Genomic DNA, 27,523 nt, shown 5'->3' with positions numbered 1-27,523 from the left:
TTGTGAAGTATTTATTTTTTTGGGTAAGTTTTTTTTTTTAGTAATGGGGCGCTGAAGGAGTAGACTAAGGGTAAAAACATTCCTTTAATTTGAGTACAAGTAAAAGTTGACTTTATTGGAATTGAAAAGACAGTTTCTGCTGCCTCTGTTTGAATCTGCCTGGAGGAACAATGAGGAGAGCTGTGGTTCAACTCCCTCTCTTTGGGCTTCTGATGGCTGTGGTTGCTGCAATACCAAACAAGGTACAGTCTGAAAACATAAAGGACAGAGAACCACAGTGCAAGAAAACAGAGATTTTTGGATTACTTTTTTTGTAACAAGACTATGCTGGAATATATTCAATCACACTTCACTATCCTAATTACACTTTATATTATGTTGCTTTTTCAATATCACCAACGGTGTCGGTATGGAGAAACAGAATATCACTCCTATTGTGCTCTAAGAATCATTTTATGTAACCGTTGTTTAAAAATTGGATGCCACAAATTCCCAAAAGTAAGGGAAAGACTAGATTAAATTTATTTTGAAAGGACTTTATTATTAGCCAATAAAATAAAATACAAATTCAACAGGACAATTACACTTCTAAACTGAATAGAAATTTGTTTCAGTCACTTGTATTAAATCTTGTTTTGAACGTATAATACATTAATGGCCATACTTTAAAAGAGGGCACTGTTCGCACAATTATTGAGCAAAAGGACTTAAAAACAAAAAGTTTGATCAAATTGATTTGTCTTATAAGACCAATCTGTTTTAGCACATTATATCACAAAACTTTTTAGATTCAAGAACAGGTTCAGTTTAAAAGTAAGATTTTAGCTTTTAAATGTGTTGAAATAACATATAGTAAAGTGTTTGATTCATAATATTGTTTCTCTCCAGTCAAAATGAAAACCACTTAGACTTTAATATCACAACTGTGGGACACTGGAGGAGAGGCCAAGGTGTCCTAGGTTTTTGATTGTTTATTGTTTTCTAAGAGTCAAGCTTCACTTTACGCTCATTAATGTCATTAATGTCACAAGCAAGTGTGTATGCGTGTGTGAAAAACATCAAGAGAGAGCATGTGTGTGCTTATATAACTAAAGTTGCATGGTTATAAATATTAATTCAGTCACATGCCTGGGACCATCTGCCATTATATGGTCAAATATACCTGTATATGATGTGTAATTTACAATTTTTTTATGTGAACATAAATGAGACGTCATTGTGGGGACTTTACACAATTCAAGGCACAAAGTATGATTTATGAGTACTCTACTGATGTCTTTTTACAGTCAATGTAAACAATAAGACTAAAGTTAAGGACAGTGGGTGTATTTGCAGCAACAGCAATAAGATTTCATCCACCAACTCAATGTTTCCTCGGCTTTGATTAGCTGTCAGCCACTGACATTGATCTCTCAGCTTCTTTCAAATGTGAGTTTCTGTGTTTAAATAGGATGACTGGGACATTTACAGCTTTCACATCAACTCTACTGTGACCGGTCGCTATGCCACCACCATCATCACCAGTCGTGTGGCCAATCGTATGGATGAATCAAGAGAAATTGAATTTCACGTCCAGATTCCCAAGAATGCCTTCATCAGTAGATTCACAATGTGTGCCAAATATCTCTTAACATTAGGAACACGTCTTATTATCATATTATACTCGTTCAGATATGATGGAAATGAAAATTTCACATAGGCTAGTCAGTATTTAAAGACTTAAATTTTTTTTTTTTTTTACTTTGTAGGTTTATTGATGGTCAAGTGTATGATGGGGTTGTGAAAACTAAAGAGCAGGCTCAGCAGCAGTACACTGCCGCTGTGTCCCGTGGTCAAAGTGCTGGGATTGTCAGGTACACATATGTTGATGGAATAATTTACTTTCCGCTCTTATGCAAATGGAATTCAGTTTTTTTTGGTAAAGTGTGCTCTCTTTTGCTTTTAAATGGTCAATTTTTATGTTTCCATGCTACTTGTGAACTTGTGTAATTTCGTCCACTGACAGTTTTTTCTTTTGTAGCTCTGTAGGGAGAACTATGGAGGAATTTAAAACGTCAGTAAACGTGGCAGCCCACAAAAAGGTGACCTTTGAACTCACCTATGAGGAACTGCTGAAGCGCACACATGGCAAATACGAGATGCTGATCCATGCTCGACCCATGAAGCCTGTCAAAGACTTCAAAGTTTGTTTACTATTGAGAAAAATAATGTTGGCTACAAGAAGCTTCTGCGATAAATGTAAATACCGCTGTTTATTTAATTGTTGATCAGGTTGATGTGTACATTTATGAGAAAGCTGGCATCAGTTTCATTGATGTAAAGGGAGGACTGAGCACTAAAGCCCTGGCTAATGCCATCACCAAAACACATGCAGAGAAACAGGTACGGCTGGTTCTGATACTCTATCACTCTATTTTATCTTCTGCCTGAATATTACCCAAACATATATTATCTTGCACCGCTACATGGAATGATCTGACTTGTCTCTGATTCTTGTGCTGATCTTGCTCAAAAATAGTATACCGCTGTATACACATTAAGCAGAACAACCAATTATAACTCAAATCAACCAGTGATTGCATTTTAAAATAGTTTTTTAAACAAAAAAAGGTTCCATTGCAATGTATTATTTATTTGTTATATTACATATTTTACTAATTTACTATTTATTGAAAAAATAGAAAAATTAGAGAATGATAAATCACTTACAAACATTTTTTCACATTTAATGTGATCAATATTCTATACAATTTGACTAAAAAAGAAACAAATATGGTAGAAAGAAAAATGTAAAAACAAAAGAGAGATGAAATGATTCAATAACTTGGTTGCATAAACATGCAATTAATTAACACTGTGTTAAAGCCCCTTTAATTTCAACTTTCAGTCCCCAGTACACATCTGGCAGCAGTTAGAGAGAGTTTGATATTTACCAGGGATGTCTAAACTATTTAAATCCACCACATATGAGCCAAATAATAAGGATTCATTTACATAATAACTGATTCTTGTGGTTTGTAGGCTTGGGTGTATTTCTATCCAACAGAAGACCAGCAGAAATCATGTGACAGCTGTGGAGAGGAAGGTATGAATGGAGATCTGATTATTGTTTATGAGGTGAACCGAGACAACGGACTGGGAGACATCAAGGTAAAACAGTTGAAATCAATAGCTTTCAATAGCGTTGAAGCATGAATATCAGTTTGTAAAACTTATTTCAACAGTTGAAATATCCTCCACCTTCTTGGCAATCATCTTTGTTTAACAAGCATTGTTCATATGTCCTCCTAGACATCAGATGGGTACTTTGTCCATCACTTTGCTCCTAGTAATCTTCCCAGAATACCGAAGAACGTTGTCTTTGTTATCGATCAAAGTGGCTCAATGCATGGCAGAAAAATACAACAGGTAAATTAATTATAATTAGTGTTTTTTGTTCACCTTTTGCCTTTCGATTAAACAGATTGAAACAGATACAGTTCCATGTTTTATTGCCAAAATATTTGTATCAACGTTTTTTTTCGCGCAGACCCGAACAGCTTTACACCATATTTTGAATGACTTGGCAGAAGAGGACTTCTTTGGTCTTATCAGTTTTGATAGTGCAATATTTCACTGGAAACGGGAACTTGTTCAGGCCACAACTGTAAATCTCGAAGGGGCAAAAGAATTTGCACGTAATATTAAAGACAGAGGAGGTAAGATTTCTCAGTAAATTATAATTTAAACATCTAGCAGCAAGATTGAATTATAACATTTGGCAATTGTTCTTTTTTTTAGCTACAGACATCAATGCAGCAGTTTTGGAAGGAGCCCGTATGCTGAATGCACATCCCAGACAAGGTTCTGCTTCCATCCTTATACTTCTCACAGATGGAGACCCAACCTCAGGTCAAAACACACACACACACACACACTCTTGTTTTGCTATATGTAGTGAGGACCATGTGTTGACTCCCATTGACTTCCATTGATTTTCAGTCATTTTCAACCCTAACCCTAACCCTGACAATAACCCTAAACCTAATCATTACCAGTGCATGCCTAACCCTAACCTTAACCTAAACTCAGTTCACACCTTAGTCCTAAACCTAACCGTTAGTGAAATAGGTCGTGAGGACCAGCAAAATGTCCTCACTTTGGTACAAACAGTCCTCAATTTGATGGTGAAATCGGGAAAATGGTTCTCACTGTGATGCCAAGACAGGAACACACACACACACACACACACACACACACATACACACACACACACACACACACAAATGATGAAAACTTAAAATGTTTAGTCCAGAAAGGGGCATTTATGTCTTTATATTTAAAAGCAAGTTGTACAAGCCCACATTCACTTGGAGTGTTTTCACACCTGACACCTTTGGTTCACTTTAAGCAGGCCAGAGTTATTTTCCCCCCTTGGTTCAGACCTGTTGTGCAGGTGTGAATATACTCAAGCGAACCCCGGTCTGGACCAATCTGCCGGTTGTCTCTGTCCGCTTCCAAGCGAACTCTGGTGCGGTTTGCTTCTGGTGTGAATGCGAATGACAGAAAACATACGTTTCTGTGGATTAACAAACCATCATAGCTGTGAGCTATAATGAAAGCTTACCTGAACTGCGCTGTGTTGCTTAGCAACGCTGTTGCCTGCCTGTTTTAGCTCGATGCAGAGCACAGCGTTACCTTCAGCTTACAGCATGCATTTTCCGACGGGGTTTCAAAATTATAAAAGAACATCAGAAAATCTGTGTCCAATAAGGTGTGTGATAACTTCTCTCTGCTGCAGACGTCTCCAGTTCATCATGTTGGAGAACAGTTAAGTGCAAATGTGTAGACGTCTTCCATGTATGTACCTACGGTGCCTCTCATTGTGGTGTGTGTGCAGTGAGGCAATTGACCTTTTGATTCTAACTTCCAGGCAACACGGTGGGGTCTTCCGTAGGTTTTTTGGACCTTTTCCCCCAGTGAGATGCATGAATCCCATTGCATTTTGTTCCTCATATGATCTTCATTGTTCGTCCTAGAAAGACAATGTTCCCTGCCTAGAATATAATTGCTAAACTTAGATAATTGTAGTTTCATGCAGTGACACATTACATTCTGATGCAAACATACATTTTTTTTTCTCCACAATGACTACTTCTTCTGCTCTTTAATTTCTGCTTGGACAGTTGTTTCACAACTGTGCAAAGGTGATGATATCAGTGGCATTTTCTTGTTTTGATTAATTTGAATTAATTAGATTTATCTAGTTCTGTCATGACAGAAACCTGGGCTATAAAATCAACATCAGACTGGCCTTGTGTCCTTATTTTAGTGCTTAGCTGCACGTTTGTGTTGAAAGCAGCATGATTTCTTCAGTCATTCTCTAACACGATAGTTACCACATTACTGTTTAACCTTATGGAGTACTCTCAATAGGCTTTAAATACAGTTTTATTTCATAAAGTTACTGATATATTTTTCCAGTGTCTGCTGGAGCTTTTTGCCCATATTGTTCGACATAATTGTATCTTGATTAGAGCCCGGTAATTCCAGCCCTCTGCAGATAACACTCCATTGTGCACCTAGGATGCAGCAGTCTTTCAGTGAAGGACCTCTCCAGTTCTGCAATAACTTCATGCATGGAGTGACAGACATTGACCAACAGTGACATTATTATTGCTAGACTCCTTTTGTCTCACACCACCTGGACTTTGTGCAGGGGGCATTGTAGAACAGAGTTGACCATCCTGATGAGCTTATCTTACTGCTTCTATTCAGCTGTAGATAAAATGCTGCATACTAAACCATAGAAGATGGCTGATGCCACCTCCAAAAGGTATTCAGGAGTGCCCCATGCACTCCAAAACATCTCAGTCTCCTTAGCAGATAGAGTCTGCTCTGAGGCTTCCTGTAAAGAGCATCAGTGTTGTGCTTCCAGTTCTGTTTATGTTTTAGGTCAAAACCCAGGTACTTATAAGAGTCCACTGTTTCAATGTCAGTTCCCTGGATGTTCACTGGTGTTAATGTCAGTGCCTGTGGAAATCCACCAACAGCTCCTTTGTTTTCCACGTGTTGATCAGAAGGTGGTCCTGCTGTCATGATTGTTTACAGTAAATTAGCTTTATGGCCTATGCTCATCAACTCTAGCATGAACTGCTTTTGTTAAAAAGATTTTTAAAAATACTATATGTTGTCAAAAATTATGTTTGCTTTTTTTGAAAACGTGCATTTATCCATTAGTGTTTCTAAATGTTCATCTCTAATGTTGTAATAACTTTAGCTCAACAAGCCACCTCTTGTGTTGTTTCAGGTGTGACAGATCTCGAAATGATACAGTCCAATGTAAAACAAGCCATTGCAGACAAATTCCCACTCTACTGTCTTGGTTTTGGGTTTGATGTCAATTTTGGGTTCTTGGCGAAAATGTCAATGCAGAACAATGGTGTGGCAAGGAGGATTTACGAAGACTCTGATGCAGATTTACAGCTGAAGGTATTTTCCCTAATGTTAGCATACTTGGCATACAGTGCCTTGCAAAAGAATGCATAGCCTTTGAAATGTTTCATATTCTCTCCCGATACAACCTCAAACTTCGACATGTTTTATTGGGATTTGATTTCACAGACTAGCAGAAAGTGGTGCATAATTATAAAGGGGCAAATAATTAATACATAGTTTTCAAATATGTTTAACAAACATATAAAAAGTATCCTGTAGATTTGCATTCCAACCCCTTCATTCGTTGTTACTAACAGCTGTGAGATTTGATGGAGAGCATCTCTGATCATTACAGCTGCAATTCCTTTGAGATATGTCTCTACCAGCTTTATAGATATAGAAATGTACATCTTTGTCCATTTCTCATTTTTCTTCTTGGTCAGTAAGCTAGTACAAAGATCAAGTCTTACCACATATTCTCCATTGGATTTATCCCTGGACTTTCTCTGAACCAAAATGTCTGGACATTTTTGTCTGGACCATGAATATGCTTTGAGCTAAACTAAGCCGCTGTAGCTCTGACTCATAGTCAGTGTCCTGCTAGAAGATGATCCTCCACACTAGTCTCAAGCTTTTTACAGTTTCTAGCAAGTGTTACTCTAGGATTGCCCTGTATTTAGCTCCATCCTTCTCTCCATCGACTGTAATCAGCTTCCTTGTCCCTGCTGATGAAAAGCATCCCCACAGTGAGCTGCCAATGCCATGTGTTTCCATGTTAATAGTGTGTTTGAAGTGATGTGAAGTGTTTTGCCTGAAGCCAAAAAGCTCACATTTGGTCTCATCTGACCAGAGATCCTTCTTCCTTGTGTTAGCTCTACATGGCTTGTAGCTAGCTTTAAATTTGACTCATTATGGCTTTCTTCTGGCCACTCTTACGTAAAGTATAGCTCTGTAGAGTGCACAACTGACTAATAATTGTCCTGTCGATAGACTTTCCCACCTGAGCGATGGATCTCTAAAGCTCCTCTAGAGTTACAATGGGGCTTTGGGTGTTTCTATTTTTAAATCCTGAATGGAAAAAGTGCTCTATGATATGCTCAAAGCTTGAGATATTGTTCAACAACCTAACCCTTCTTTAAACTTCTCCACAACTTCCTCACTGACATGTCTGGTGTATTCCTTGATCTTCATGGAAGCTTCAGAGAACAGCAGGATTCCTACTGAGATTAAATTAAGTATAGGTTGGTTCTGTTTGCTAATAAAGGAATTTCTGAAAACTGATGTTTTAATGGATTTGAGGCATATTAGAGTAATGAGGTCTGAATTCAAATGCACACTTTTCAGATTTTTATTTGTAAAATACAATTTAAAAATCTTTCACAATTTGCCTTTCACTTCATAATTACTCACTACTTTGTGTTGGTCTATCACATAAAATACCAATAAAATAGATTGACATTTGTGGTTGCAATGAGACAAAATGTGAAGTGGTTCACAGGTTGTGAATACCTTTAATGTCACTGTTTATAGCTCTAATGTAATGAAATTATTTAATATAAATAATGAAATACATTTCTATATTTTACAAACTGTGTAAAGGATCCATGATGATGAAGATAAACATCCGTATTTTTCTTTTACTGTATCTCAACAGGGTTTCTATGAAGAGGTGGCCACTCCTCTGTTAATAGATGTGGAAATGATCTATCTGGGCGGAACCAATCTAACCCAGACTAATTTCAGTCAGTATTATAACGGCTCTGAGATTGTGGTGGCCGGGGAGATCATTGATAACAACATTGAAACTTTTACTCCGCAAGTTGTGGCCATTTCAGTAAGGATCAATTCACACAGTAAAGTCAAGTCTGGTTCTCAAAAGCCCTTCTGAAAAGCCCTGGTATACTGACATTATAATTGTTTTTTTATTTCAGCAGAGTGAAAGAAAAGTGACATTTTCTAATACAAACCGCTCTGTGGATTCTTCTACTGAGACAGTCGCTGAGGGACTTCTTCAGAGGATTTGGGCCTACCTCACAGTTAAACAACTTCTGGAGAAAGAGTGAGTGGGAAATATTTTATATTTTATCTCTCTGTTTTGTTTATGGTCAATAATAATGTGTTTTAATCTCGGGAAACAAGGTCAGGTCTGACTGCTGTCATGATTGCTCAGTATGTGTCTCAATATGTAGGACAAAGACAATTCAAAACAAATATGAAGAACAATTTTGAAGGTTTCAGTGTGTTTGGGAGTCTGAATTTCACAAATCGTACAAAAACAGTTCCTATATTTCATAGAATCATCTAATATCCCTTGATATTGCTGGTCCCTTGTGAAACAAAGGTGAGTGTACAGTTAAGCCCAAAATTAGTCATACACCTGCCAGGTTTAGATTTAAAATTATTTTCGAGATATAACAGAAATCTGTTAAAAGATAATAAAACAATGTAAAAGTATTAGTTTAGAAAAAAATCATAATATATAAGTTTTTATTTACAATATTCAGTGGACAAATCTTTACAGGCATTGCAGCAATCAAACCCTTGTTATTACTGCTGACCAGCTTTTTGTATGTTTCCCTGGTAATATGATTATTTATCTTTGGAGATGAGCAGAAAGTCTTTGGGGTTAGAATTCTCCTTACCATCACCCTAATCTTCAGCTCCCTCCACAGTTTCACAGAGTAAATCAGAACTCTGGTTGGGCCAATCTAAAATGTTAATGCTATTTCCAGTCAGAAGAAACCTGTTGGTGAAATTAAATGAGTACTTAAACCATAATTTGCCAGAGGTAAAAATTGTTTTGGGCTTAAGTGTAGATGTGACGGTTAGCTCATCAAATAAAAATGAATTAACCTACACAATGACCGCTGGAGATAGGCAACAGCCCCCATCCGCCCGCAACCCTGCGGTTATAGAATATGGATGGATGGATATTTGAATTATCAACGTTTTTCGAATAAAATCTGTACAATAATGTTTATTATGGAAAATTGTAACAACTGCAGTTACAATATTTGAAACAATATACATACAGTTTTATATTGTAATAACATGCTGCTATACAGGCTGCTTCTTTCTGGCCCTGAGAAAGAAAAAGTGAAAGGAGAGGCTTTGGAGCTGTCTCTGAAGTACAACTTTGTGACTCCACTCACATCCATGGTGGTCACCAAGCCTGACGGGGAGAACACAGAAGTCCTTCACAAACCCAAGGAGGGAGAATCACAAAAGATTCAAAGTAAAGTGCCACAGTCAGTCCATGTTAAAGAAATAGAGCTGTTTCTCTCTGTGTTGTCTTTAACAGGTGTAGCTATAAATTCATGTTTCTCAAGGTAGGTATGGTGAAACAGCCCACAGCCATGCTGTGTCTGAGGTGTATGAAATTCAGTACACTTATGTAACTTCCCAGGACCTACAAAAAAGTCTCTTGGACCCATTGTCCAAACCCCACAGGAAGTCGGCCATTTTGGATCAAACCTGCCATTTTGTCTCATTTACACAAGTCGAATCTGAGCGAACTCCTCCTACAGCTTTTGACTTACAGAAATCGAAATCAATCAATACAGTCTTAAGGCACTGGGGATCAAAAGTTATCAAAATTTTTTTGCTACATGAAAGTATGTGGGCGTGGCTAAGCCTCAAAATCTGACTTCTCACCATGAAACACGAAACTCTTATAGTTTCCACAAAGAAAGTCACAGAGACATGAAACCTTCTGGGATTGATCTACCTCTGGCCCTGAACAATATTCACTGATCAGATGCTGACATCATCGAAGCCCCGCCCCCTCAGAACAGGAAGTGTCATGTTTCACTTAGTGTGGGCCATATTTGATCTCCTTCAACTAATCAACATGAAACTGTCTCCAATGACAGATAACACGATGGTCTAACTTCATCTCCAGTACTGACAGGTTTGGCAGGAGGGTGTGGCTATGGCTGCGTGGCGAAGTCTGATGTGACGCCATGGCGATACGTTTGCCTCTAAATTACACATGCATGGGCCGATAAACTCCAAACTGAATATGATTGATATTTGTCAGCCCCTAAACAGCTCTATTAGATTACATATGAATTTGCCTCAACGGCGCCCCCTACGACAATTCAAGAGCTCTAGCTTCCTCATGCCCGATCGGATCCACTTCAAACTTACTGTACATCATCATGGATCAAAGCTGGACATGTTGACACAGTCAAGACATTACATCACTTTAGCCCCGTCCACTAATAAACAAATGAGTGTAGCTTTCATATGAAAGGTCCGATTCACTCCAAACTGAATATGGTTGATCTTTGTCAGCCCCCAAACAGCTCTATTACATTACATTGGAATTTGCCTCAACGGCGCCCCCTAGGACACTTCAAGGGCTTTAGCTCCCTCATGCCCCATCGGATACACTTCAAACTTACTGCACATCATCATGGATCAATGCTGAACATGTTGCCACAGTCAATTGACGACATAATTGTAGCCCCGCCCACTAATTAGCAAGTGAGTGCAGCTTTCATCGGGAAGGTTGTATTTCACCCAAATTTTGAACAGTTCTTGCCAGAGCAGAATTTAACATGATCAAATAAGGTATAAAAGGTGGCTCGCAGCGCCACCTAGTGGGAACATGCGGAATTGATCGGCGGGCTCCTCGGTGGCGTGGAGGAGGCGGTGCAAGGCTCCCGCATTGGCTGCACAGGCCAAGCGGCGCTTGGCTGCGAGGGCCGCACAATGCTGCTTGCAGCTTTAATTTTGAAAAGCAGGTGGCCGGGAGGTGCAAATTATGGGCGTACTCAGTAGCAATTTATGATTTTAAAAGTAGCGAAGTAGATTACATAGTATAAATTGTACTCAAGTATGAGTACAATTAAACACGTTGAAAAAATACTCTTAAAAGTACAAGTACCCAAAAAATCTACTTAATTACAGTAACGTCAGTATTTGTAATCCGTTACTTCCACCTCTGCACATATATGACAGCAGGCATATGTGCTTTGAGTTCTCTAAACGTGTCTCACACAAATATACCATTGCTGTTTCATAAAGTAGCAGAGAATGTGAACATGGTTCATTGTTTTCTCTTTAACACCTGAGGCGTATAAAGAGAGAGGAGTCCTGAACCCAAATAATAATTCCTCTTCATTACCTTGGCTTCAGAAAACCAGAAAATCCTTGCTGAGCGCCATTAAACCCAGAGTTTGTAACAGCTCATAACACCCTTTAAGAATGGTTTAATGATGTACCACAGTTTACATGCACTCTGTGATATTGCTGTGTGTACTCTGTCACCCCTGTAATTTCCTTTAGAGAGGACATATCATTCTTTTAAATCCTTCCTTTTAACATTTAAATCCTCCAGTTGTGGTTTATATAAAGTGGAACTGCAATACTTTGGTTTTAATTCCTTGTTATTGTAGCTCCAAGGCCCTGATTTACCTCTGTTCTGAGGTGTGTCTGAGAGCAACTCGTTTTGGTCTCTTTAGATGCTAATGAGGCCCTTCCCACCTGGCCCCCTTCCAGGTCAAACATGTTTCACTTCACCCCGTTCGGTCATTGTTGTAGTTTGATAACAGATATACAATTATCTAGCGGCGCAGAAACAAGACAGAAATGGCAAAAACAATGCAAAACTGTTTATGTAAAAATACTATTCAAAACAAGCAGTAGGGTTCAGTCCTCAAGGAGCTAAAAGCAGCACACAGCACTAACATAAGCAGAAGGCACGATGTTACTGCTATCAAATTAATGACCAGGATGCCATATCAGCACACAATAAATTCATGTCTTAAATAAAGTTTGTTGTCATTTTAGTATTATTTTCAGCTTACTGCTTTGCTGTGTCTGTCGTTTCCATAGACAGAAGGAGCTGACCCCTTAATCAGATGAAGTCTTTCATCAAATCCTCCTTGATACTTCATAGTAAAGTGCCAGGCTGTCAGTCCATACTAAAGAAATAGAGCTGTTTCTCTCTGTGTTGCCTTTAACAGGTGTAGCTATAAATTCATGTGAAATAGACCTGCACCAGAAATGGTGAGCTTGTAATATTGAGATTTGTGAAATAGTTATAAATTATATAAATTAATGAAGAGATTAAAATGTTTTACGATTCTGGGGACATTCAACCAGACTTTATGAGTCAGAAGACAGGTTACGAATAAAACCAACCACTACTATTTGGCATAGTAATAAACTTATTTTGTTTTGCTTGTAAAACAATAACATTTGAGAAAAAATAAAAATATTCAAAATTTTTTAGCATATACTCTAAATTAAAAATGTGTTTGTCAGTTTTTTGTACATTTCTGATTAGAAATTTTAGAAATGATTTGATAGTTCATGTCTACAGTTCTTGTGTAACATTCAGTCTATAAACTGTTGATTTACAAATTCACAACTAAGTACCACTAATTATTAATTTTGTCCCCTCTTACTTTTTAACAGGTTATGGTGGATCTTCATATTCTTTTTCTCAAGGTAGGTATGATACAACAGGCTTTACTCTGAACCACCACATTAAAATGTATTTAACTTGTACCAGATGAAGTCAAGTTTAAACATTACAGTGAGGTTTTTCCATTCTCACTAAAACATATGTAACTATTTATACATACAGTCTATAAAAAAGCTCTTTCAAGAGCAGACGTTCTCTCCATTTATTGTAGTTGTAGTTTAGTGTAGGTGCTCTGAAAGTACTATGTTTTGCTTAGCCTTAATCAGATTTTAAATATTCTAAGTAAATGTTTTTTTGGTTATTAATGAATTATTAATGCTTCAAAACTTCAAAATACTCAATGTCCTTGTGTCAACCTTCCCACATGTTACTCTGATGAATATCCCTTTAAGTACAAGTGTTGAGACAAAACTAGTAATAAACAGTTAGACTCCAGTGAGCAAACCTTGCTAACCCTTGTACAGGGAGCGGACACATATATGACAGCAGGCATATGTGCTTTGAGTTCTCTAAACGTGTCTCACACAAATATACCATTGCTGTTTCATAAAGTAGCAGAGAATGTGAACATGGTTCATTGTTTTCTCTTTAACACCTGAGGCGTATAAAGAGAGAGGAGTCCTGAACCCAAATAATAATTCCTCTTCATTACCTTGGCTTCAGAAAACAAGATCATCCTTGCTGAGCGCCATTAAACCCAGAGTTTGTAACAGCTCATAACACCCTTTAAGAATGGCTTAATGATGTACCATAGTTTACATGCACTCTGTGATATTGCTGTGTGTACTCTGTCACCCCTGTAATTTCCTTTAGAGAGGACATATCATTCTTTTAAATCCTTCCTTTTAACATTTAAATCCTCCAGTTGTGGTTTATATAAAGTGGAACTGCAATACTTTGGTTTTAATTCCTTGTTATTGTAGCTCCAAGGCCCTGATTTACCTCTGTTCTGAGGTGTGTCTGAGAGCAACTCGTTTTGGTCTCTTTAGATGCTAATGAGGCCCTTCCCACCTGGCCCCCTTCCAGGTCAAACATGTTTCACTTCACCCCGTTCGGTCATTGTTGTAGTTTGATAACAGATATACAATTATCTAGCGGCGCAGAAACAAGACAGAAATGGCAAAAACAATGCAAAACTGTTTATGTAAAAATACTATTCAAAACAAGCAGTAGGGTTCAGCCCTCAAGGAGCTAAAAGCAGCACACAGCACTAACATAAGCAGAAGGCACGATGTTACTGCTATCAAATTAATGACCAGGATGCCATTTCAGCACACAATAAATTCATGTCTTAAATAAAGTTTGTTGTCATTTTAGTATTATTTTCAGCTTACTGCTTTGCTGTGTCTGTCGTTTCCATAGACAGAAGGAGCTGACCCCTTAATCAGATGAAGTCTTTCATCAAATCCTCCTTGATACTTCATAGTAAAGTGCCAGGCTGTCAGTCCATACTAAAGAAATAGAGCTGTTTCTCTCTGTGTTGCCTTTAACAGGTGTAGCTATAAATTTATGTGAAATAGATCTGCACCAGAAATGGTGAGCTTGTAATATTGAGATTTGTGAAATAGTTATAAATTATATAAATTAATGAAGAGATTAAAATGTTTTACGATTGTGGGGACATTCAACCAGACTTTATGAGTCAGAAGACAGGTTACGAATAAAACCAACCACTACTATTTGGTATAGTAATAAACTTATTTTGTTTTGCTTGTAAAACAATAACATTTGAGAAAAAATAAAAATATTCAAAATTTTTTAGCATATACTCTAAATTAAAAATGTGTTTGTCAGTTTTTTGTACATTTCTGATTAGAAATTTTAGAAATGATTTGATAGTTCCTGTCTACAGTTCTTGTGCAACATTCAGTCTATAAACTGTTGATTTACAAATTCACAACGAAGTACCACTAATTATTAATTTTGTCCCCTCTTACGTTTTAACAGATTATGCTGATTCTCAAGGTAGGTATGATACAACAGGCTTTAATCTGAACCACCACATTAAAATGTATTTAACTTGTACCAGATGAAGTCAAGTTTAAACATTACAGTGAGGTTTTTCCATTCTCACTAAAACATATGTAACTATTTATACATACAGTCTATAGAAAAGCTCTTTCAAGAGCAGACGTTCTCTCCATTTATTGTAGTTGTAGTTTAGTGTAGGTGCTCTGAAAGTACTATGTTTTGCTTAGCCTTAATCAGATTTTAAATATTCTAAGTAAATGTTTTTTTGGTTATTAATGAATTATTAATGCTTCAAAACTTCAAAATACTCAATGTCCTTGTGTCAACCTTCCCACATGTTACTCTGATGAATATCCCTTTAAGTACAAGTGTTGAGACAAAACTAGTAATAAACAGTTAGACTCCAGTGAGCAAACCTTGCTAACCCTTGTACAGGGAGCGGACACATATATGACAGCAGGCATATGTGCTTTGAGTTCTCTAAACGTGTCTCACACAAATATACCATTGCTGTTTCATAAAGTAGCAGAGAATGTGAACATGGTTCATTGTTTTCTCTTTAACACCTGAGGCGTATAAAGAGAGAGGAGTCCTGAACCCAAATAATAATTCCTCTTCATTACCTTGGCTTCAGAAAACAAGATCATCCTTGCTGAGCGCCATTAAACCCAGAGTTTGTAACAGCTCATAACACAGTAAATAAGCCAAATAACCATAGTTAAATCAGTCACTTTTTCAGCCTTTAAGAATGGTTTAATGATGTACCATAGTTTACATGCACTCTGTGATATTGCTGTGTGTACTCTGTCACCCCTGTAATTTCCTTTAGAGAGGACATATCATTCTTTTAAATCCTTCCTTTTAACATTTAAATCCTCCAGTTGTGGTTTATATAAAGTGGAACTGGAATACTTTGGTTTTAATTCCTTGTTATTGTAGCTCCAAGGCCCTGATTTACCTCTGTTCTGAGGTGTGTCTGAGAGCAACTCGTTTTGGTCTCTTTAGATGCTAATGAGGCCCTTCCCACCTGGCCCCCTTCCAGGTCAAACATGTTTCACTTCACCCCGTTCGGTCATTGTTGTAGTTTGATAACAGATATACAATTATCTAGCGGCGCAGAAACAAGACAGAAATGGCAAAAACAATGCAAAACTGTTTATGTAAAAATACTATTCAAAACAAGCAGTAGGGTTCAGTCCTCAAGGAGCTAAAAGCAGCACACAGCACTAACATAAGCAGAAGGCACGATGTTACTGCTATCAAATTAATGACCAGGATGCCATATCAGCACACAATAAATTTATGTCTTAAATAAAGTTTGTTGTCATTTTAGTATTATTTTCAGCTTACTGCTTTGCTGTGTCTGTCGTTTCCATAGACAGAAGGAGCTGACCCCTTAATCAGATGAAGTCTTTCATCAAATCCTTCTTGATACTTCATAGTAAAGTGCCAGGCTGTCAGACCATACTAAAGAAATAGAGCTGTTTCTCTCTGTGTTGCCTTTAACAGGTGTAGCTATAAATTTATGTGAAATAGACCTGCACCAGAAATGGTGAGCTTGTAATATTGAGATTTGTGAAATAGTTATAAATTATATAAATTAATGAAGAGATTAAAATGTTTTACGATTGTGGGGACATTCAATCAGACTTTATCAATCAGAAGACAGGTTACGAATAAAACCAACCACTACTATTTGGCATAGTAATAAACTTATTTTGTTTTGCTTGTAAAAGAATAACATTTGAGAAAAAATTAAAATATTCAAAATGTTTTAGCATATACTCTAAATTAAAAATGTGTTTGTCAGTTTTTTGTACATTTCTGATTAGAAATTTTAGAAATGATTTGATAGTTCATGTGTACTGTTCTTTTGCAACATTCAGTCTATAAACTGTTGATTTACAAATTCACAACTAAGTACCACTAATTATTAATTTTGTCCCCTCTTACTTTTTAACAGATTATGATGGACTTTCATATTCTGTTTCTCAAGGTAGGTATGATACAACAGGCTTTAATCTGAACCACCACATTAAAATGTATTTAACTTGTACCAGATGAAGTCAAGTTTAAACATTACAGTGAGGTTTTTCCATTCTCACTAAAACATATGTAACTATTTATACATACAGTCTATAGAAAAGCTCTTTCAAGAGCAGACATTCTCTCCATTTATTGTAGTAGTAGTTTAGTGTAGGTGCTCTGAAAGTACTATGTTTTGCTTAGCCTTAATCAGATTTTAAATATTCTAAGTAAATGTTTTTTGGGTTATTAATTAATTATTAATGCTTCAAAACTTCAAAATACTCAATGTCCTTGTGTCAACCTTCCCACATGTTACTCTGATGAATATCCCTTTAAGTACAAGTGTTGAGACAAAACTAGTAATAAACAGTTAGACTCCAGTGAGCAAACCTTGCTAACCCTTGTACAGGGAGCGGACACATATATGACAGCAGGCATATGTGCTTTGAGTTCTCTAAACGTGTCTCACACAAATATACCATTGCTGTTTCATAAAGTAGCAGAGAATGTGAACATGGTTCATTGTTTTCTCTTTAACACCTGAGGCGTATAAAGAGAGAGGAGTCCTGAACCCAAATAATAATTCCTCTTCATTACCTTGGCTTCAGAAAACAAGATCATCCTTGCTGAGCGCCATTAAACCCAGAGTTTGTAACAGCTCATAACACAGTAAATAAGCCAAATAACCATAGTTAAATCAGTCACTTTTTCAGCCTTTAAGAATGGTTTAATGATGTACCACAGCTTAAATGCACTCTGTGATATTGCTCTGTGTACTCTGTCACCCCTGTAATTTCCTTTAGAGAGGACATATCATTCTTTTAAATCCTTCCTTTTAACATTTAAATCCTCCAGTTGTGGTTTATATAAAGTGGAACTGGAATACTTTGGTTTTAATTCCTTGTTATTGTAGCTCCAAGGCCCTGATTTACCTCTGTTCTGAGGTGTGTCTGAGAGCAACTCGTTTTGGTCTCTTTAGATGCTAATGAGGCCCTTCCCACCTGGCCCCCTTCCAGGTCAAACATGTTTCACTTCACCCCATTCGGTCATTGTTGTAGTTTGATAACAGATATGCAATTATCTAGCGGCACAGAAACAAGACAGAAATGGCAAAAACAATGCAAAACTGTTTATGTAAAAATACTATTCAAAACAAGCAGTAGGGTTCAGCCCTCAAGGAGCTAAAAGCAGCACACAGCACTAACATAAGCAGAAGGCACGATGTTACTGCTATCAAATTAATGACCAGGATGCCATATCAGCACACAATAAATTCATGTCTTAAATAAAGTTTGTTGTCATTTTAGTATTATTTTCAGCTTACTGCTTTGCTGTGTCTGTCGTTTCCATAGACAGAAGGAGCTGACCCCTTAATCAGATGAAGTCTTTCATCAAATCCTCCTTGATACTTCATAGTAAAGTGCCAGGCTGTCAGTCCATACTAAAGAAATAGAGCTGTTTCTCTCTGTGTTGCCTTTAACAGGTGTAGCTATAAATTCATGTGAAATAGACCTGCACCAGAAATGGTGAGCTTGTAATATTGAGATTTGTGAAATAGTTATAAATTATATAAATTAATGAAGAGATTAAAATGTTTTACGATTGTGGGGAAATTCAATCAGACTTTATGAGTCAGAAGACAGGTTACGAATAAAACCAACCACTACTATTTGGCATAGTAATAAACTTATTTTGTTTTGCTTGTAAAACAATAACATTTGAGAAAAAATAAAAATATTCAAAATGTTTTAGCATATACTCTAAATTAAAAATGTGTTTGTCAGTTTTTTGCACATTTCTGATTAGAAATTTTAGAAATGATTTGATAGTTCATGTCTACAGTTCTTGTGTAACATTCAGTCTATAAACTGTTGATTTACAAATTCACAACTAAGTACCACTAATTATTAATTTTGTCCCCTCTTACTTTTTAACAGGTTATGGTGGATCTTCATATTCTTTTTCTCAAGGTAGGTATGATACAACAGGCTTTACTCTGAACCACCACATTAAAATGTATTTAACTTGTACCAGATGAAGTCAAGTTTAAACATTACAGTGAGGTTTTTCCATTCTCACTAAAACATATGTATCTATTTATACATACAGTCTACAGAAAAGCTCTTGCAAGAGCAGACATTCTCTCCATTTATTGTAGTTGTAGTTTAGTGTAGGTGCTCTGAAAGTACTATGTTTTGCTTAGCATAATCAGATTTTAAAATTTTCTGAGTAAATGTTTTTTGGTTATTAATGAATTACTAATGCTTCAAAACTTCAAAATACTCAATGTCCTTGTGTCAACCTTCCCACATGTTACTCTGATGAATATCCCTTTAAGTACAAGTGTTGAGACAAAACTAGTAATAAACAGTTAGACTCCAGTGAGCAAACCTTGCTGTATGCAGACTCATCACCGTCCTGGATCAGTCCAATGACAGTGGTGTCGCCTGCAAACTTCAGGAGTTTCACGGACGAGTCCACTGAGGTGCAGTCATTTGTGTACAGGGAGAAGAGGAGTGGGGATAGAACACACCCCTGGGGGGCACCAGTACTTATTGATCTGGTTCGGGAGAGGATGCTTAACAGTCTCACCTGCTGCTGTCTGTCCGTCAGGAAGCTATTGATCCACTGACAGGTGGAGGCTAGGACGTTGAGCTGGGTGAGCTTCTGGTGGAGGATGTCTGGTATGATAGTGTTGAAGGCCGAGCTGAAGTCTATAAACAGGATCCTGGCGTACATCCCTGGGTGGTCGAGGTGTTGCAGGATGAAGTTTAGACCTAAGTTGACAGCATCATCTGCCGACCTGTTTGCTCGGTAAGCAAATTGCAGGGGGTCCAGCAGGGGGCTTGTAATGTCTTTCAGGTGCTTCAACACCAGCCGCTCAAAGGATTTCATGACCACAGACGTCAGGGCTACAGGCCTGTAGTCATTTAATCCTAGGATGGTGGGTTTACCGGTGGGTTTCTTGATGATGGTGGATCATTTGAGGCAGGAGGGGACTACACACGTCTCCAGTGACTTGTTGAAGATCCGGGTGAAGATCAGAGCGAGTTGATTTGCACAAGCTTTCAGACATGATGGGGAGACGTTATCAGGTCCTCAAGCTTTCTTTGTTTTCATGCACTGAAAGAGCCTATTTACATCTTCCTTGGAGATATTTAGTGCAGGCGGAGGATCTGAAGGTAGAGGGTTGGTAGCTTTGGGGGAAGAACTTGTTCCTGAATGGGATGTGGAGGGGATGGTTTGAGGTGTGAATGGCTTCTTGTCATGTCTGCAGTAGAAGCCATTCAGACGGTTGGCTAGGAGACGACTCTGTTCAGGATGGGTGGGGGGGGGGCTCCTGTAGGCAGTCAGGTTTCTCAGACCAGTCCATACAGCCGAAGTATCACCAGTAGAAAGGCTGTTTTTCAGCTTCTCACTGTAGCTTCTCTTGGCTGCTTTGATCTCCTTTGTTAGTTTGTTCCCGGCCTGCCTGTACCACGCCCAATCACCACTGCTGTGAGCTTCTTCCTTTTCCTTGCGCAGATTCCTGAAGTGTGGAGTAAACCATGGCTTGTTATTCCCAAAGGTGCAGAAGGTCTTGGTCTGCACACACACACATGTCCTCACAGAAACTGATGTATGATGTCACCACATCAGTTAGTTGGTTTAAGTCAGTGGCTGAAGTTTCAAAAACAGTCCACTCTGTGCATTCAAAGCAGGCCTGTAGCATCTGCTTAGATTCCTCAGTCCACTTCTTAACAGTGTCAACCATGGGTTTGGAAGCTCTTAGTCTCTGTCTGTAGGTTGGGATGAGGTGGATTAGATAATGATCCGAAAAACCCAGAGCAGCTCTGGTAACAGCATGATATGAGTCCTTTAAAGCTGTGTAACAATGGTCCAGTGTGTTTTTGTCTCTGGTGGGACACTTAATATGCTGTCTGTATTTGGGGAGTTCATTGGAGAGGTTTGTGCTGTTAAAATCTCCCAGTATTATGATGAAAGAGTCCGTGTGTTTTTTCTCCACATCTGTAATCAGCTCAGTGGGATGTTTTTCCGCAGCAGAAGGGCAGCAATGCGGTGGAATATATATGAGCCAATTATTATAAATGAGGAAAACTCTCTCAGTGAATAAAACGGTTTACAGTTTATATAAAATGCGTCCAGATCAGGACTACATGTTTTTCCCAGCACTTTTATGTCTCTGCACCAACCTTCATTTATGTAAAAGCAGATTCCGTCTCCTCGCCTCTTCCCCGATAGCTCCGCGCTGCGATCCGCTCTGAGCAGCTGGAAGCCCGGCAACAGCAATGCGCGGTCCGGGATGTTTTCACTCAGCCATGTCTCGGTGAAGCAGAGAATCACTGATCCGCGGAGGTCTGAGTTTTTACCGGTGAGGAGAAGCAGCTCGTCCATCTTGTTGCTTAGAGAGCGGACATTTGCCAGATGGATTGAAGGCAGTGGTGTGCGAAGTCCTCTTTTTTGGAGCTTTACCAGCGCGCCAGCACGCTTTCCTCTCCGACGCTTCCTGCGCAGAATCCCATAGAGTGCCACAGCTCTGCTCGGCAGTAGCTCAGTGAAATCTGATAGTCTTTCAATGTCAGAGTAGTAAATTTCATATTATTATTGTGAGGGCTGCACGGTTGCGCAATTGGTAGAAAATGACTGACTGACTGATTATTATTATGATTATTCATTTTTCATTGATTTATGTCTGGTCTTCTGGAAGTCAATCTAAAAGCCGTTGTTACTTCTCAGCTTCCCAGTGAGTCACATTAGTGGCTCAAACAGCTCCTCTGGAAAAACAGACGACATTTAAAGACAAGAAAGCACACAAACATATAACAGATGACATTAACACTAAATATTTAGTCAAAACATTTACCCTCACCTGCTCCTTTGTCAAAGTATTTCATAATACGTGCACACTTTTCATTCTAAAAACTTAATTCCTTTTCTTTTTCCGTCTTCTCTCAAAATAATATCCGTACTTAAACACAACCTAGTGTCATTCAGAGACAGGTTGTTGCAGGACCAAAGAGTAAGCAAAAGCGAGGGAGCAGCTTGGTGAGTACATACTTTTTTTAAAGACAAGAACTGGTAAACTTACAGGTGAGGCAGGACAAGAAAAGCACAGGCAGGTCTAAGGACATGGATCAGGTAGTAGCCAGGAGGAACCAGTGTAGAACAACGAAAACCAGAGAGTATAGGTACTGAGATAGGGTGGAGAATGGACCAATAAACACTGGGAGCTAATCAGAGAGGAAGCAAGAGCAGCTGGTTGTAATGCAGGCAACTGAAGGAGGTTGGCTAATGAACACAGATGAGCAGGAATCGAGGGAAATAACAAAACATCTAAGTGAATAGAAATAAGTAACAAAGGAACTACCTAAAGAACATAAAAAGGGAGAAAACAGATCTGCCAAAATACAAAATAAAACATCTAACAGAGGAATCCAATACAGAAACATGTGCCCAAACTTTAAGACTAGTAACTCTCTCATAAACCATGTACTTCTTCAACCTCAATATTTCTCAGCCTTTTTGTTGTTGTATTTTTTATCACAATCTTCCACAGGTAAAATGCAGTAAAACTGCATCAGATACTCATGTTCCTATCACACTGTTTTTCTTTTCTGCATTACTTAAAAACTGTACCATACCTCCATCTATTTTCTTTTTAGCACAATGAGATTTAAGCAGTGCTTCCCAAAGCATGTCACATGGCAGGTAACCTCTGAACAGGTACTTTTAGTAGGCCGTTTCACCCAAACCTCGACCAATCCAGCGCGGTCTGCAGCCCACAGTAACTGATGAAAAAAAAAAACTCACCCTGTTTTGAGCTGGTCGGAGATACCGTATGCAGGCGAACCAAATCACGGGGCAGAAGCCAGCCAGGTCTGTTACGCACCACTGTGTGTTAGTGACAAAGGTTTCCTATAAAATATATTCAAGTTTGCCATTGTAACATAACTAAAATGTATATGAAAAGTTCAAGGTACATAATAAGTCTACTAGGAACTGTAATATTTAAAAAATAAAGATTGGTGAGGAAAAGTGCTGAAAGACTTAAAAAGACTGACAAAAAAGCTGTGGTATGGGAAAGAATGCATATTTTTTTTAATTCGTATTCTTCCTAATACTGTGATTTGAAAATTGTTGGTGCTTTTAAATTATTAAACTGTGATAATTGATTTTAGATGTCCCTCTCAACAGTGCGCTAAGTAGAATGTAAGAAGGATTATTTTTACTGAAATTACCTTTGCTCCATTCCTTTATTTAACAGGAAGTTCTCTTTTGTTTGATTCTGCTGGTGTTCCTGCTCTTGGTGGTGCTCCTGGTCCTTCTGGTCGTATTGGTCTTCCTGAATTTGGTATTCTTCGTGGTACATCACACACAGCAGCATTGTTCTGGGAAACAGTACAAAAACTGTCTTACTGTTTAAAGATATTTTAAATCCTGTGACCAGCGACTACTTATTCCCCTCCCTCTAAACATGTAATCATGTACCAGTTGTAGATACAATTTGTCAAAATACAATTCACAATTTCTGATTTGCACATTATTCATAATATGCATCACTAAATAAAAAGGAGCAAACAAATACTTCATCGTTTATAACATAAAATAAGGGTAATGCAAAAAAAATAAATAAAAGGGGGGAAAAAAGGAAAAAATACACATATGTGTTTGGGGCATTGGTATGTAATATATCATCAGGTCTTAAATCCACTTTTAAGGATCTACTTTTATCAGAATCCTAATTTAAGGGATACAGGACAGGTAGTGGCTGTTAAATCTGTCTTGTGCTTTTTTGTCACACTTAAATCTTTCAAAATATCAAACTAATTTGAATACCAAGGCTAAGCTAAGTAAATACAAAAAGCTGTTTTCAAAGAACGATTTCCTTTACAGTAAAAAAAGCCACACAAACTGTGCAGCCTGACCTAGCTGTAACTGAGGGAATAATAAACTCTGCTCTCTACCAGAAGATCCTCTAGGAGAAAGTCTGCCCATTAGTTTGGGCCCTAAGCCCATTTTCACTTAGTTATGCAGGAGGACAATAAGCCAAAGCACACCAGCAAGCCACCTATGAATGGCTCAAAACAAAAAATAAGACTCAAGTTCCAGAGTTGAATCCATTTGAGATGGTTTAGTGGCACTTTTAATCAGGCTTGAAAAACACTAAGAATGGCTAAATTAAAATAATCCAAAAATACTTCACAACTGAAATGGAGTTTTCATTATTCTTTATTTTCAAAGAATTGTAGTCTGTCTTTACAACTGCACCACTTTTAAAAATATTTGTATTTCTTTCCTTATTAGGACGTTTTGGGTATGTCAGACCTACTTCGACTCCTGGGCGATCAGGTATAACCTGTCTTGCACAGAAGCTCTTTTATGGCAACATTACAAAAACAACTGTTTACAGATAAAACTGATGTTTAAATCCAGGTGACTAAAATAGTCAAGACAAGGTTATTTTCTTTTAGATATTGTGTTAAAACAGCAATTAATGGAAAAATAAATGCTTCTAAGAATTTGCCTTTTAGTTACATTAACTTTTATGTGAAATATTATGTTTTACTTATTTACCCTCACCTCAGACGTTCCTACCTGTGTGTGCTATTTAGTAATGCATATAAGATGGAGATACAAAATAAAATAAAAAATAAATTGAAGCAATAGCCTTGAAGATAATTCATGAAAACAAACAAATCCATAATACAGTATAATATGATGCTCTAATTTAGAAATAGAGTTCATTTTAAAGCAAACACAATGAAGTTTCTATCCTGTAAAACACAGCAGCAGCTTTTAATATGCTTACATTTGCATTTTAGGTTCTGTTTTTTATGTGATGCTTTATTTTTTTACATGTGTATTTAATGTTTTAGATATATTTGGTGTGTTTAATGTGTCTAATAGTTCCTTTGTTTTCCTGTGAAGCACTTGGAATTACCCTGCGCATGAATGGTGCTATTCAAATAAACCTGCCTTGCCTTAAATGATGGCTCACTGTCAGGAGTCAGCTCAAAACTCCTTCAGGGTTCCTTGACAAGCTGGAACAGAAAGGAGTTTAATTTGCATATCTTGTAGCCCTAGAAAAGTATTGCAAGAGGAAGATAAAGTAGGAAAAATATATTCACATAGAGCTTTTTCCGTACTTATCTATCTATCTATCTATCTATCTATCTATCTATCTATCTATCTATCTATCTATCTATCTATCTATCTATCTATCTATCTATCTATCTATCTATCTATCTATCTATCTATCTATCTATCTATCTATCTATCTATCTATCTATCTATCTATCTATCTATCTATCTATCTATCTATCTATCTATCTATCTATCTATCTATCTATCTATCTATCTATCTATCTATCTATCTATCTATCTATCTATCTATCTATCTATCTATCTATCTATCTATCTATCTATCTATCTATCTATCTATCTATCTATCTATCTATCTATCTATCTATCTATCTATCTATCTATCTATCTATCTATCTATCTATCTAGAACTTTTATGTTTTATACTTAGAATAGAAAAGAACATAAAAGTGAATGGACACCCGACATAGCTGTAGGTCTTATATTTGTCTCAATACACAATAAAAATGGTGAAACAAATCTAAAAAAAGCCATTAACATTAAGGGGTAATTGCACTATTGGCTTGTTCTGTTTTGCTGTATTTTGTATTTAAGGATTGCTGAACTCTGTTGATTAGTCTCATGAAAAAGAAATTGGACTGAGCAGTCAATATGAAATTTTCTATAATGCATCTCAAGTTATTTCATCTTGTGCTGGAAGCAAGAAGCTGTTTTCATGACATCTGTTGTTTGACACCAACTATCTCTCTCTCTTTCTAGCATCTGTTACTCACAGATTTTTGGTGAAAACTGAAAATCAGTCTACACCACTTTGCTTTGATATCAATGGAACCATCATTCTTAAACTACTTGACCATCCCAGCAAGGGTCTGTAAAGGTTCATTTGATGCCATCTAAAATATAAAAGATTTCTTTCACTTAATCTGCCGAGTCAGCAGTCATCTCATTTAGCCTTTTGCAGTCCATGTTTTAATTTTCTTGTCTATGACACTGTGTTCAGTTGTATTTGGTTACTATGATTTCAGAGGTGTATGTGAATGGTGAGCTGGATTCAGTAACAAATGGGGGCTTCAGCAGGATTTTCATCCATGCCGGCTCTGACCAACATGTTGAGGTGGAACCAGATGGGTTTCGACAAGGACGGTCTGCAATACACCAACCCGCAAATGACAGTGTGACAACTGGAAGGTGAGCGTTGATTTTTTGATTGACTTGATTAGTTTTTTTCCACACAGTTGGCAACAGTGAAACAAGTTACCACGTAGAGTGGTGGATTTATTTAGCCTTCTGCACAGCACAAAACCTTTGCAACTTGAACAGACCAAGCCTTAAGGAAAATGTAATACATAAAAAACATTTAGAGATTCCAGAACTGAAGTTAATCCCAGGTTGTCTACATTTTCTAGGATTACGGTGTTGAGGCACCAGTACAACGAATTCGATATTGCAGTGGAGGACGTGCGTTTGGTCATATTAGTTCATGAGAAAGATGGTAACAGATTTCTCTGGGCTGTTTTACGACAGAGGCCGTTAGCCAACAACATTAAAGGAATTTTAGGTAAGTGAAGAATCTGCATTTGTTTGAATAATAAACATGAGAAAGTGCCAATGCTTTAATGTCATGTCTTCTATTGTTGGACTGAGTGCAGCTTTGAAGCCAGCTGACTATGAAGAGATTGTATCATCTCCCTCAACCAAACTGAAGATCAAAGACAGAGAGATTATTGTGATCAGGTACCCTTTGTACTTTTTATAGACCTTTAAAATAAAAGACCTTTTTAAAAGAGTCTCTTCTTTTGCAGCTCCACTGCAGATGACTACAGCATTATCAAGCCTGTCCTGATGCGCTGTTGGCTTACATCAACTCGCTATGCCTTGGAGAAACCTTTGAACGATTACATTGCTGCACAACTTTAATGGAAAGTCACACTAAATGATTAAGAAAAAAATGCTAATTGAAAGGAAGAAAAAGATAATTTAACTTGTTAACAACTTTGACGAACAAAAGTAATTTTTTCTTGCCAACAAAATATTTTCAAAAAACATTACAATTAAACCATGATGATTAAAAGGACCCTTGGAAGAAGTTAAAATAAGAAAACTAAGCTGAGTCTATCTATTGAGCTTAACAATCTTTGTCCAAGTGTGTTGAAATATTGAGAAATCCTCTTATGGTTGGCTGTAATAAACAAAATATGTATGATTCAGTTGACTTTAAGTTCCTTGAGATGTGTGGTGAATTGGTGCTATATAAATTGAACTGAATTGAACTGAATTGTTTTTTGGCAAATGCTAATAATATGACAATGGCTAAATGTAAAAACAGACAATTACTTGCAGGTCCCAGTTGTTCACATTGTTTAAAAATTCCTACCTTAACATTTTAATCTAAACAAATATCTAGAATACTCATATATCCTTCGCAAAAAAAGAATTGTGATTTAACCTTATCAGCTTAACAAAGACAAAAACATTTCTGAACATGTCAGAACATTTTGTTCCTAATAGAAAGTATAAATTAAATAATTAATTTTTAATGTAACACAAATAAAATCCTTGAATAACTCA

General features: G+C 37.3%; 1 protein-coding gene across 1 annotated transcript; it reads left to right on the top strand.

Moving 5' to 3' along the window:
- LOC124856143 (inter-alpha-trypsin inhibitor heavy chain H3-like) lies at nucleotides 1–27,523 on the top strand. Its single transcript, XM_047346376.1, has 23 exons — nucleotides 1–242; nucleotides 1,451–1,611; nucleotides 1,749–1,853; nucleotides 2,021–2,183; nucleotides 2,272–2,382; nucleotides 3,022–3,150; nucleotides 3,292–3,408; nucleotides 3,530–3,698; nucleotides 3,781–3,891; nucleotides 6,290–6,471; nucleotides 8,072–8,251; nucleotides 8,349–8,476; nucleotides 9,483–9,652; nucleotides 12,844–12,876; nucleotides 18,790–18,868; nucleotides 22,516–22,637; nucleotides 23,118–23,216; nucleotides 24,158–24,202; nucleotides 25,715–25,822; nucleotides 25,981–26,143; nucleotides 26,362–26,513; nucleotides 26,605–26,689; nucleotides 26,758–27,523. The coding sequence occupies exons 1-23, from the start codon at nucleotides 171–173 to the stop codon at nucleotides 26,870–26,872; spliced, it is 2,799 nt and encodes a 932-aa protein (XP_047202332.1). The 5' UTR covers nucleotides 1–170; the 3' UTR covers nucleotides 26,873–27,523.

This window comes from Girardinichthys multiradiatus, chromosome 20 (assembly GCF_021462225.1).
Source record: "Girardinichthys multiradiatus isolate DD_20200921_A chromosome 20, DD_fGirMul_XY1, whole genome shotgun sequence".
Lineage (NCBI taxonomy): Eukaryota > Metazoa > Chordata > Actinopteri > Cyprinodontiformes > Goodeidae > Girardinichthys > Girardinichthys multiradiatus.
This window is presented reverse-complemented; position numbering and strand designations above follow the sequence as displayed.